This window comes from Symsagittifera roscoffensis, chromosome 8 (genome assembly GCF_963678635.1).
Source record: "Symsagittifera roscoffensis chromosome 8, txSymRosc1.1, whole genome shotgun sequence".
Lineage (NCBI taxonomy): Eukaryota > Metazoa > Xenacoelomorpha > Acoela > Convolutidae > Symsagittifera > Symsagittifera roscoffensis.
Window position 1 is genome coordinate 2,854,400 of NC_087069.1, and position 13,241 is coordinate 2,867,640.

The window sequence follows — 13,241 nt, forward strand, 5'->3', positions numbered from 1 at the left end:
GCTTCTGAGAAAAACCAAACATTTTTGTGAAAAGCGAAAATGTTTTCCATAGCGTCTAAAAAAAATTAAATAAAAAAACCGATCCCAATATTTTTTCAAAATACCCGTTTTGCTCAAACACAAATTCAAACGCTAAAATGCATGCAGTAATCGAACAGACCTTTTGCTGTGCATCGTGGCGTGCAGATTCGCATTTGTCCAGGGACCTTTTTAGTTCCTTGTTCCTTTCAGAGACAGAATCCAACTGAAACAAGAAAGTCACATCTTAGCGGTCACGCATGGCCCTCAAAAATGTTCGATTGACTCTTCTTCTTTTTCGAAAAGCCGTTCCCTCCTCATGCTTGACCGACCAAATACTTATGCAACAAACGTTTGGGTAGTAAACTGTGCAAACATTTGAGAATGGCAGATGATCAACCATTTCCAAGTCAAAAGCAGTATTGTGGAAAAAAAACTCTTTCTGTAGTAAAAACTTCCACTTTTAAGCAACCGGAACATTTTTTAGCTGTTCATCTTGCTTTGAACTTGACGATATCTGAGGCGTGAGTAAAAATGTATCCTACCTGTTGTGTAGTGTCTTGTGCCGTGATTTTGAGCTTATGCATCAGTCGCTCCTGCTCCTCCAGCTGAAAACAACAAAGCACATCTCAACACAATACTCAATGCTTAAAACATAGTTGGAACTGGCAGTTGCAAAAGAGTAATGAACGAAAGGAAACTGAAAAAAAAACGATTTAATTTTTCAAAAATCTTTTGAATTGAGAAGAAAATAGATGGCCTTAAAGCTCTCTGAGTGATGGAAACTTTTTTTTGATGAACATTTTTTTTTTAAATCAACCCAATTTGAAAAAAACTTGATAAAGAAATCTGATAATTAACTTCATTTTCGAAATTAGAAGTTGATCACATTTTTCGCGACTTATGCATTTTTGCTGTTGTGGAGTTTGCCTTCCTTTTAACAATGGAAATTCACTGAACTTAAAAAGAAATCACAAGTCAAGCGACGAAAAATCGAAATTGAGCGTCCTGAAAAAAAATCAGCAAGAACTACTTGAGACTACTCACTACGTTCATTACTCTTAAAAACAGAAAAACAAACACACTATTATATCCCACTCTAACAATAACTCTATGGAACGGACATTTACAAATATACAGCCTTGTGGGGGAAGGGGGTTTAAAGAGCTCACCTCTAATTAACCCTACTAGAATGTTAGTAGTATTGTATCGTGTCCCGGATCCTAAGGGGGGGGGTCCTTCCTAAGGGGGGGGGGGGGGGTCCTCACGTAAAGCAAAATCCTAGGAAAGGGGTCCTTAATTTTTTGGAGGACCCCTATCCTAGGATTTTGTAAATGATCGCAAGTTCCCACCCCTAAAGTAAAAGACCCCCTCCTTAGGATCTTGTTAAGCTGAGCTCAACAACCGGGACGCGATACAATAATTCCTTCTAATTCCTTTGAAAGCGGTCCCTTTTCCCGCGATAATTAAAATTAATCGTCCTAATTCCTGAACTTTTCTTTTTTCGTCCTAGTTTCATGTGGATATCATTTCCTGGCTTTCTTTCTTTTCGTCAAAGATTTGTCATGCTATTAAAGTTTATTATTCAAAACAAGCCTAAGGATTTCACACATTTGTTTGAATTAACACTTGGTTTGTGTCTACTAGTTTATTTGCCTGAAGCTATTTATGTTAAAACAGTGATTGAGCTCAATACGAGTATTTTATTAGTTGTAAATTGGTAAAAACCAAAACATATACAATTCGAAGTATAAAAAGGACGAAGAGTAAAAATCATCTGAAAATATATGTTTCAGACTTTAATGTTTATTGTTTTGGTTTTCTTTGCGGTGTTTTTTAGATGGTCGTTCTTCTGAAGCTTCAGATAAAATAAATGGGTTTTTTATAGGGGGACGTTCACGGACTCGGCTACTAGAAGCTTCTTCTTCTTCTTGCAGCTCTGCTTCTGAGTAGGGCCGCTGTAAAAATCCCCAATCCGGGAGTGTAAAATCGGGAGAACTGTTATCAGTTTCATTGTATGAGTTGGCCCACTCGGTGTCCATGTAAATGTCTTCTAGAAAAGCATTTTCTTCAGCGGCTTTATGGCCAAAGGGCACTGTCGAAATTCCGTCGAAAAGTAGAAAACGTTTTGAGTCGAATGGTGATAATGCAAGTTTGTTTTGTTTCACTGTCATATTGGTGTGACCTTTCGAAACTATATTATAGTTGTATACTCTCATTGTTTTTCCAGTGAATAATGTGTCCCTGAAGGTTTGGTGGACCAGTTCTCTCTGTGCACTCCGTTTAATTCCTTTGGCACTCAATTTTTGAGTGCCTTCTAAACAATAGCAAAATTATTATTCTTTTCTACAACGTTGGGGATAGCTTCATTTCACTTCAGCAACTCAATTTATACCGAACAAAATTTGATTCATTTTACCAAAAAAGAGCAGAAGACTCTAAATTATGATTAAAAAAGAGGAAACAAGAGGGAATATGTTGTCAGATAAATCAACGTTTAGGCAACATTGTATAATGTTGCCTAAATCAGCTAAATGCCCATAGTTTAATGCAACAAATTAAGGGGTGTAGGTAGGTTGGTGGTGGTATTTTTGTTCTGTAAAAGGTAGGAATGGGGGGTGGAAGGGTGGCTTAAATTTTATTTACCATTAAGGACGACCGAATATAGTTTCGGTTTTAGGGCGATGAATTCTCTGATCGGCTTCCCACCAGTCTCGTCTTTGAACTTCAGCACAACTTTCTTGTTGGTATCCTCGAACAAGAAATGGTCCTTATCGTAATTTGAAAAGTCGAAATCAGCTTTTATTTTCTCCAAGTCTCGGTAAACGTCATCAGTTTTTATGGCGTAAATAAAACTATCCGTGTCGGAGTAAAGGAGTTCCAAGTTTAGATTTGGTTTCATTTTTTGATAGTGAAACTGAAACATGAAACGCTTGGCGAGGTCTAGGATGGTCGCACCAACTATCATAGGTTTATCCCACAATATTTTTGTTACTGAAAAGCTAATTGTGGCTAATTGATCGTCAATGATTTGAAAGCTTTTCATTGTGCTCAGAGCTGTTTTTTGTAAAAGTTCTCTCTCATTCCTTACAATCTCCAGCTTCTTTCTTCCTAACTTAGACTCCATTGTCTTACCGAAAGCTGAATTAACAATTAGCTTGTAGAAGTTCTCCTGGAATTTATTTACCGCGGCTTTTCGTAGGCGGGTGTTGAGGTCGACAAAGGGTGCCATCCAGTGACTTTGGCGGAACTGAAGAACTTTTCCGAGGTGAGTTATTTTCATTCCTAGCTCATGGTACAATTTTAGGGTAAGGTAGTGCAAAACATAACCTTCTTTAGGATGCAAGGTCTGTAGAAGCTTTGGCACTTTTGGCAGTGTGGTGATTCCCAATTTTCCCAACATGTCGACTTGCTCGTTGCTCATTGCACCGATGTCCACTACTTCACGAGAGGGGGCAAGGGGGTAATCAGCAAAGAAGTCGTGAAGCTCTTCGGGTATGGTTAAATTGACTTCAACTATATAACCCCATTCTGATGTTTCGCTGGTGAGCAGTATGTCTGCCAGACTTTTTTCAACTATTGAAAAATCGTTTAAGGGCAAAGGGCAGTGTTTCATTATCCCCCCGTACAAATTGTTTGCATCAATATTGAGGATGTAGCTTGATGGTTCTGAGGGCGAAAAATCGTCGAGGTATTTATTGTTTGCTTTGTAAAATCGGCGCGCGTAAATCGACGACATGCCTCCTCGTATCATTCGCTGCACAAGGTCTAGATGTTCACGGTCCGTTAAGAGTTTCAGTTCGGGCTTACAAACTTTTAGAAAGGCGTCCCCGGAAAGGTTACTTGCCGTGAAGTAACAGGCGCAATCCAGCCCGTATGTTTGATAGCAAACTTCACGAAAAGCTTCGAAAACGGAAGCAAGCAATAGCACATCTGTAGTCAAGTACAAGTCGTGGTAATCACCAAGTGAGCCACACTTCAGTTCGGTGAAAACTTTAAGGGCATGATTGTACTCGCTTCTTGAAACACTCACATCCCCTCCTGTTAGACTATTTTTCCACATTGCTCGTGGGGGAAGGCGAGTTTCTCGGAATTTTTCGAATGAGTTGAAGTATGAGTAGGGGTAATGCCCTTTCTGTTTCAACAGACTGACTTTTTCACGTGAGTGGCCGAGTTTTTCAAAATAGTTCTCCAGCAGAAAAAACTTTTCGTTGGGCAAATTATCGACAAGTTTTGCCAACGATGCCAGCATGAACCTATACGAATCGATGAATCTCAGATTTTCGTAGAGTTTTTTGATTTTTCCGTTTTTGTCCGTGTACGTTTTTATGTAGACTGAGATTGTCAAGGATATATATTTTTCTTCAGATGCGGGTATTACGGAAAAAGTGTTTTCCGAATCGCTTTTTGCCAGCGCTTTGATTATAAAGTGTAAATCATAATTTGACAAATTATGAGCTACCACTGGAATGTAATTTGTTGTTTTTCTATTAACGTTACACTCATTGTGTGCCCAACCCAGAAACTTGTTGGTGTAATGGCAATGATCAAGTACCACTTGATCATTGTCGGAAAAATCATTCTCGCATATCCAACAAATTGTAGCATCTTCCCGTTCCTGGTCTGTTATACCAGTGAAAGTGTAATATTTCCTTTTTTCTACGTAAATTTGTCTCGCTAACGATTCAAGGGAGCTAATTAGCTCTTCCATCACATTCGGTCCTCTTTTAAGCTCAAACTTTAACAGGTCTTTTTTCCCAAATTCGATTACTGCTAACGCGTAGCCGCACGGTTGATGGATTTCAATTGTTTGCGTGCTAGATTTTCGCGGATCAGGTTGCGGTCCGTATACTGGTAAGAGCAGTGACTCCAAATCAAAGTAGATTACTCTGGGTACGTACCAACGAGCTGTTAAGTTTTTGAACTTGTGGTCATCTTTTCCCGGCTTGGGCATTGTTATGACGACATCTTCGTCTTGGTAGCACAGTTCTTGATGTCTTCTCAAAGTTTCGAATGAAGCGCATGTGTGGAAACATTTGCGACAAATCTCAGATTGAAATCGGTGCACTTTGTGCCGCACGTACTCGACCAGTTTCTGGAGATCACTTATCAACACATAGTGATATTTTGATCCATCTGTCAGCAGCAACAAGTCCACAATCAGGCTAGTAGTGAATCTGCTCGATACTCTTATGGGCAACAATTCGCCATCGTTGTACCTGAACAGAAAAATAATTTTTATACCTAGGTTTGAAATGAAATAAAAAGGGTGTTTGAATAGGTGAAGAACATTATTGAAGGAATTTTAAAATTTTTAGAAGGAAATTAGAATTTGCTTACCGGAAGACGTTGATTTGACAATTGTTCAACTTTTCAAATCTGTCCATATCCATCAGACCCATTGGCATTTCGTATTCCCCATTGATTTTCACAATTCCTTCTTTGTCGAGATTGTAGGTTGAGACTTTGTTTTTCTCCAGCCACCGTCTAGATGTGGGGTAGAGGGCCGGCTCATTCACATTGTGATATGCGGCAACAAAGGAGTAGAGAAAGCAACGGTCATCATCTTTAGTGTTGATATTTGTGAGCAGAGTAGATGCTGCGCTGAGTGCATCAGGTAGCTCGAGGTAGGATCCTGCTCTTATTGGTGAGAAGGCCGCGAAACTGATTTGCAATTTTTCAATTCTGTCAATAATCCATCCGCTACCATGAGAAGAGAATTGACTTGGTTGACCATATGTTCAATCAGTTCCAAGAATTGAACCCCAGCTATTCCCTCGAAGTACACTGTCAATGTCTTAGTGTTCAGAAACAGCATGGTCCTTTCGAAGTTTCCACTGTCCCCGTCTTGCACAGTGGGAATTTTGATCATTCCCACTTCCACATGGAATTGCACCTTGTTCGGACCCTCTTTGACCCTTTCCAGTATAAGAGCATCTATTTCCTCCTTGTTTTGCATCATGACTTGAAGCAAATCCATTTCTTTTTCACCAACTTTGAGATCGTATCGACGCAATTTGCCTCTGAACGCGCTTTCCGTTGGGGCAGCGGAAGACGTCGTCTCAATGCCGTCCCAAACAGGCAATGCGTGCTTCTTCAGCAAGTGTTGTCCATAGCTTTCCGCGGTGAGAAATATTATATGGCAATAGATACAATGACTATTCGAAGTCATGTCATGTACCAGCTCGACGTGCTCTCGGGCTTCCGACAAACTCTCGAATGACTCTAGACACTCATCGCAAACAGTTTGAGGAGGAGGGGGAGGAAGGATCTTGTGAACTTTTTGCTCATGTCTTCTCAAGTTCCTTTTAGAGCTCAGTATTTTTCCGCACTGCTGGCAAGGAACAGGTGTCGCGATAGAAGTAGAGTTCGGCATTGTTTGTTGAAGTTACTGAAGTAATTCAGGAAAATTTCAAGAAAATTTAGGAGAATTTCAAGTAGAACTGGTTATGGAAAAGCAAAAGCGAGAAGTGACTAGCACCAAAAAACTTTGCGGGTAAGGGCAAGTAGAAGCCATTAACGAGAGTTATACTTCGCCGTCTTGGCAATAAGTCTTTTCCTTTCCAAAAACAGGGTTTATTCTAGCTTTAAGCTCTATATGTCTCATCACTCTGCTCAAGTGGAGGGGTTTTGTATACTAAAAACTGATTCATTTACAGCCTCAAACTTTTGCTGTTAATTTTAAGGGTTAGCGATAAAATTTTGGCTTTTTTTAGGCGACTGGTTTAGACTTTCAATTAACATTTCAGCACTAAATTACAAAATTTAATGCTTAGAATGATTCAGATAGAGCCTAAAACTTTTTCTGACTAATTTTAACCGTGAAACAGTAATTTCCTAATGATTTCAAGCCCACTTCTTGGTTTGCGTAAATAGGTAAAATAAAAAGTAGATTTATGAGATAAAAGTATTCAGAAAGTAAAGCCCTCAACTAACTAATTAAGTTGAAAAACTAGTAAACTTAAAAAATGAAAATTTTGCAAATTTGACACCTTGATAGTTACCGATGCATGATAAGCATAGATTGTCATTTGAATGTGTAAAAGATATCGGAATCAAAGTTTCCTTCATGTCATTCGGTGTCCCGTGAAACATTTCATATCATGTCCTTCGAAATATTAAGGCATGGCCGTTTGGTTTAAGGGGCAATAGCTAACCCGGCGTTGCTCGTCGCTACGCTCCTCGGGAACGCCTCCCGTTCTGTAATTTCAAGTGAAATTTTTTTTTTTTTCAAAATAAAGGAAAACCTCAAACTTTTTATGTTGTGAAAAAAGGAAAAGTAATGTTTAAAAAAGTGTCTTTTAAATCTATCAACAAAAAAACCAGTAAGTTTTGTGGGACCTCGAGCACAGTTCTACTGGTCAAGTTCGAAATTTAAAAAACATAATTTTTTAACTTCTTTTTTCCTTCATTTTTAGCTTGAATTATTCGTTCGTTTTAAATTCAAGTGAATGTGGTTTGAAATTTTTAGGAGCTATCTGATACGTAATTAGGACAAGCGTAGAAATTCAAAAAAAAAAAACAATTATAGCCCAATCAATGAGAGTAGACGCCTGAAAAGTTGTGATTTTTTGAGAAAATCTGATTTTTGTGAAAATATTGAAAAAAAAAAATTGGGAAAAAATTTTTTTTCTCTCCAAATCCATTGAAACTACCCTCAATCAATTTGCCATGAATTTCTGAGCAGGGTTAAGGGTCATGTTCATTTTTCGAAAAAAAAACATACTTTTTTTTTTTTTTCACATTTTTACCAAAAAATTGTCCGTTTTTCACCCAAAACATGTATATGAATGTAATATAATGCAGATTTATGGCTTAAAACACTCTCTGTTACTTTGCGTAAGACCTGGCTAACCCCACCGGGCACAAAGTATGATGAGAGAGAGAGGACAGAGAGTGTTTGATAAAAAAGCCAAATAAATATGGTTGGACTACCAACAAGAAAATGTTGGACCCTTCCATATTTATCTTTCTTTTGAAAAGAAAGCAATATCCCGAAAAGGATATTCCAAATGGGGTTCACTAGTGAGCAAGTGTATTTATCTCTCTCTCTCTCTCTCTCTCTCTCTCATTCTTTCTCAAAAAACAATTTTAGCGTAAAATTATTCTCGATTTCTGATTTTTTTCTAGTTTTTCTCTAAGATTTTGCTGAAAACTTTACGGGGCAAACTTTAATTGATCTATTAAGCAAAATAAAAACTGAGACAAAAAATATACACACAGTAATGTTAAAACAGCTTAGAAGTCAAATCAAACAAAAATGAAAATATAAAACCTTGGAATAATATTTGAAACAAAAGAAGGAAAGTTTTTTGTTTAAGTTATTAGAAACCTCGAAACTGTAGTTTTCTCTTTTTTGGCGCATAGCAAGCTGCATTTGGAGGAGTGCCTTGAATGAGATCTGGGGTGACTAGATCAATTGTCTCCGCACTAGATGAAACCCGAGCATCCGAATAGGAAGTTGATTGTTCTGGAGTTGAAACTGGTCCCCTAACAAACGACTCGGGAGACATTGCTGTCGGAATATCCCAGTACGCTTCGCGCTCTGCATAGTCACGAATACATCCCTCCTGATTTTCATACAACGGCATTGACTCGCAGTCATACGCGAAGAGAATTTTTCTTGGAGACTGCTCGAGCGAGGTTGTGTCGTTTATCTCCGTCTTTTCTAATGCCGGATAGCTCTCGTGAATAGTGCAACTCTCGTACATTCGTTTTCGATTCTGTCTAAGTAGATCGATGTGATCAAGGAGGTAGTTTGGTAGCATGATATGACTTTTTGTAGTCCATTCCTCGTTTTGATTCTCGTCGTTTTTTCGGGGAGCCAAGTCATTGAACGGACTTGCTGTAGACGGAGAAACTCTCTCTTTCTGTTGATGGATGACTGCAATCGACTCTCTCGTGTATGTTTGGTAGATAATGGTTCTTTCTCGATCAGACACTGAGATTATTTGTAAAGGACTAGTCATGACTTGAAGAGGTTTAAAGTTTTGTTAAAATGAAATGACTGAACTACCGAAATGAAATTGAGAGAATGAAAAGTATGAAAAGTTTATTAATGAAAATGAGATCAGGAAAGGGGTGGCATAGTTCAATTAGGTCAAAGCTAATAACTTTTTAGGCGAGGCTATCAAATTTTATTCATTCTTTTAAGCATGACGCCTGAGGTCATGTTAGGAATGAATGTGAAAACCCGATTTTTTAGATTTATGTGACAGCTTTATTATAGTGGCTACGGGCGAAAGCACTCAAAATCAAGTTTTCATGATAGTTTGCCAGACATTCATTGTTATGCTGTTAGAAATTCATTACCATGATTCATAACAGTCATTAAAATAACCGTCACAATAAATAACACTAGAAGATTTTTAGAGTATAGCCGGGGGAAAAAGTAACTAAATACCCATATAAAAGAGGTTTATCGTTAAAGAAATTATATCCTTGGTGATTAAGTCTTATCAATATGGCTTAGGGCGCTCGTAAACTTTATCACCTAAATTTTTACTTTGGGAGCGCATGATCTGTCTCGTATACTGTGATCAGTCATTCTTCAACGTTCCACACTAAAAACCAGTTGGTTGTTATTCATTTATAATGTACGCTTCTCTTGACACGGATGTAGACTATTTCGATGATTTTAGGGATATATCTTCGAATGATAAACGTTTAGTTAGAGTCGGTGCAAAAACATTCGCACAGACCGGTACTTACATAACTATCAAATTGTACAAAAAAGACGAAGAGGGAACTTTTAAGTATCGACAAGGAATAACTTTGTCAACTGGTGAATTCGAGTCCTTGGCGGACAATTACACAAAAATTAAAAGGTTGACGAAAGCAAAAAACTGCGACGTGACTGAAAAACTTAGAAAAAAGCGAAACAAATCTAAAAAATCTTCATGCTCTGAAAAGGAATGCGAAAGTGAAAACGATGATAACTGTCGGGTTGTGTAACATTATCAACTCGTTATTCGATTGAAACTTCAAAGCAATGGTTGAAGCAATGTATGAGCAATCCCCTGATTATTTCAAACAATTCCGTAAAAATTACAAATTTTTCATCCTGAATCATGAACCCAACTTTTCAGGCTTCGCTTCAAAAGCAAATTTTGCAGTTATCCTCCCATTCGAATAAATTAGATTTTTGCAACCATTCGATTGACAACGAAAAACATTATCATGTGCTGGTCGAATTTACGAAAGAGTCTACCGATTTACTTAACAAGATGACTTCAAAAGCCTTCGTTGTTCCTTGTCTTCTCTCTACATTCAAATATTTAATTTTGGGTTGCTCCAACTATGAATTGTCTGGCCCTCTGATGGAAAAACTGAAAATAGCTGTGAATTATAACTCTATCAACAACTTAGATGTTAGTGGTGTTCCAGTTCGCAGACGATTGCCTCAAGTTTGCTTCGGCTCGCAGACTAAATCTGTTCAAACTCAAACTGACCTGATTACTAACGTAACAATTGAACGCTTTACTAATATTTTGAATGGTGAAAACGCTGCTGAGTTTTCTAAAATAATTGACATAATTTTAAGTGGGTATGGTTGTATGGAAATTGATTCAAACACTTTGTTTGTGAAATTTATCATGGAGAAGAAATTCAAGTTTTAAATATTGGTTTTCTTTCGCTCTTGTATACTACAAGAAAAAAAAAATTGTTACTACACAAGCGGGAGGCGTTCCCGAGGAGCGTAGCGACGAGCAACGCCGGGTTAGCTATTGCCCCTTAAACCAAACGGCCATGCCTTAATAATTCGAAGGACTTGATATGAAACTTTTCGCGGTTCACATAAACTTGCAGAAAAAAACTTTGTTGTTAATAAGAATGAATTGAAAAAAAAAAAAACGAATTTATAAATTTTACAAAAACATCAATAAATTAATTTAGAATAACATATGTTTGGCAAATCTTATCAAATCATGATCATTAAGTTTGAAACCTATTGGAAATTTGTTTGTAATTATAACATGAGCAACATAAATACAATAAAGTCCGCATAACACTGAATCAGCTGATTGTATTGGTTTTTTCAACAGTAGCTGATTTCCCTCGTGAATTGTTCGTCGCATATTCTTGTACACGAGGGGATAATCACATAATCGTTTACCTAGAGGATCTGCGAAGAATATCTGTCCTCCAGCTTGAGCAAAAAGCAACCAGTGGGTTCCAGGTTGATCCGATGGTGAGGCATTCATAATCATGAACGTATTATCGTTTTTCAGTACTGAAGAGCATGGCAAATCTGCCGGAAAAACACCTCTAAAGCGATGTTTCAAATGTTTACAACGGTTAATAATTTCTACTAGTTGAAGATTATCCATGTCTATCTTAGGTCATAAGAGTGTTTTTGGTAATTTTTCTATCTGAACGCACATAAACTGTTGATGCACGCTCTCCCATAAACAATAACTCGACGTTATTAGCGAGACCTGCGTCAAACTTGAATTCGAGCGAAATAGTGCAATTGGTCAATTCAGGATGAATAAAATCGTGTGAAGCCTCCTGAGTAGACGTGAGATCAAAAGCCATAATATAATGATTATCATAATTAGCGAGACTGATTCCATGACTAGTGTTTAAAACAAAATCAAGAGCCTCAAGCGTATTGTAATAAATTCTTTTATTGTCTGATGTTGAGATGGGAGTTCCGGCAATGGGTAGACCGTTTCTGTAAACAATGATCTCATTCAACCCAAATTTCTGGTAATGAAAAGGGTTTGTTCTATTAGTACCCAAATATGCTTCGTTTATGCTCATTGCTACTATCATTCTTCGAACAGGTTCTTTTGCAAAAACATCCTCTTGTCGCCAGCTTTGTACTCCTGCAGTTGCGAGAAACGTTTTTGGTACTACTTCGATGTAATTGTAAATTGCCGGGTTCTTCAACAAAGTTTTTTCTATTGATGAGAGAACATAGTCAGTCACAGTCATCTTTCTGACATAGAGGTTAGCTTCGATTATTTGGACCTTGTAGTGTTTAGCTGCATCTTCAGATATGACAACAAAATCATTAGGAGAACGTCTAAGAGACAATCTTATTGTCACACCGCTAAGTAGATGCTTGTCACACGACAAAAAATCGCAAGCAATTTTACCAAATAGCTTCAGCTCGCTCGAGGCCGCAACGAGACCTTTACGCTCCGTAACATCATCAGCTCTCCTTCCAGCACCGTCAATGGCTGATGGATTTTCTTCATAATAATAACCTTGACAAGCCAACCATGTTTTCTTGGCATCATTACCGTATGAAAACTCGGTCTCAATAAAGCTTTTATGGGCAAAATTAGCATTGGTAGTTGATATTTTTTCACCATTCAGAGACAGTGTACACTCAGAAAATAATGAAGATAAAGGATTGTTAACAAAATACGGCGTATCTCTGTTTGCCGCCTCTGTAGCATGTGTTCGAAGCACGTTTCCATTGCTTCGAACAATTCGTGCAACTATTTCCAAACGAGTACGTTGAAGATCGATGAAATTATTTCTGTCGCCGAGTACTTCAAACTCTAGCATAGGACCATCAGGGGAGTAGGAAGGTCCAATTTTTTGGGTGAATGCATTTTCAAAAGTGACAAGCAAAGGCGGTTTCTCAAATAAGTCCAAGGAGCTGTGAGTTGCTTCACTCGGGATTAAATTAGAAATCATTTTTAACCCTTGTAAAGAAATCGGAGCGACTTCTCTGTGCAGTTCGTTTTCTGGGAATGACGCGTCTCGTTTTTCGTTTAAACGCCGTCGTTCTTTTCGGATGACTTTTCCGAGATCTACTTCCTCCTCCTACTTGCTTTTTGATTGTTTTTCTAACGGTGCTTTTGAGTGCCTGCTTAGGACTTTTTCTTTTTGTTGCAACTTCTATCAGTTCTGGAGCTGCCTGAAGAAGTAGTTCTTTTCCGATTTTTTTAGCCGCGGGTATCACAAATTTTCGAGCCAGTGGAAGTGCGACTCTTCCTATTCCCAAGGCTAATGCACCGAAGCCACTGCCTCGTTGTCTATAATGCCCCGAGAAATGTGGTAGGTTTGCTTGGTTGTGGTAATATGAATCCATTTTGATCAATTGCTAAACTTTTGAAATTTCAAAGTCAGAACAACTTTTCCCCCTCCAGCGAAAGGAACAAGTCCTCCAGTTTCTGTGCGCAAGTTCACAGAAATATTGGAAATATTATTGACCAAAAGTTTTTTAAAATCCAAATTACTAAACACTTTACGATGATTCGGTT

At 38.0% G+C, this 13,241-nt stretch overlaps 1 protein-coding gene across 1 annotated transcript in view; it reads right to left on the bottom strand.

Moving 5' to 3' along the window:
• LOC134853103 (polyamine-modulated factor 1-binding protein 1-like) overlaps positions 1-13,241 on the bottom strand; it is a 107,842-nt gene that overhangs the window by 64,791 nt on the left and 29,810 nt on the right. Inside the window, exons 4-5 of the mRNA XM_063869042.1 lie at positions 564-626; positions 161-244 (exon numbers count right to left, since the gene is read on the bottom strand). Coding sequence (XP_063725112.1) covers positions 161-244; positions 564-626 — 147 coding nt within the window. The remainder of the gene's footprint in view (positions 1-160; positions 245-563; positions 627-13,241) is intronic.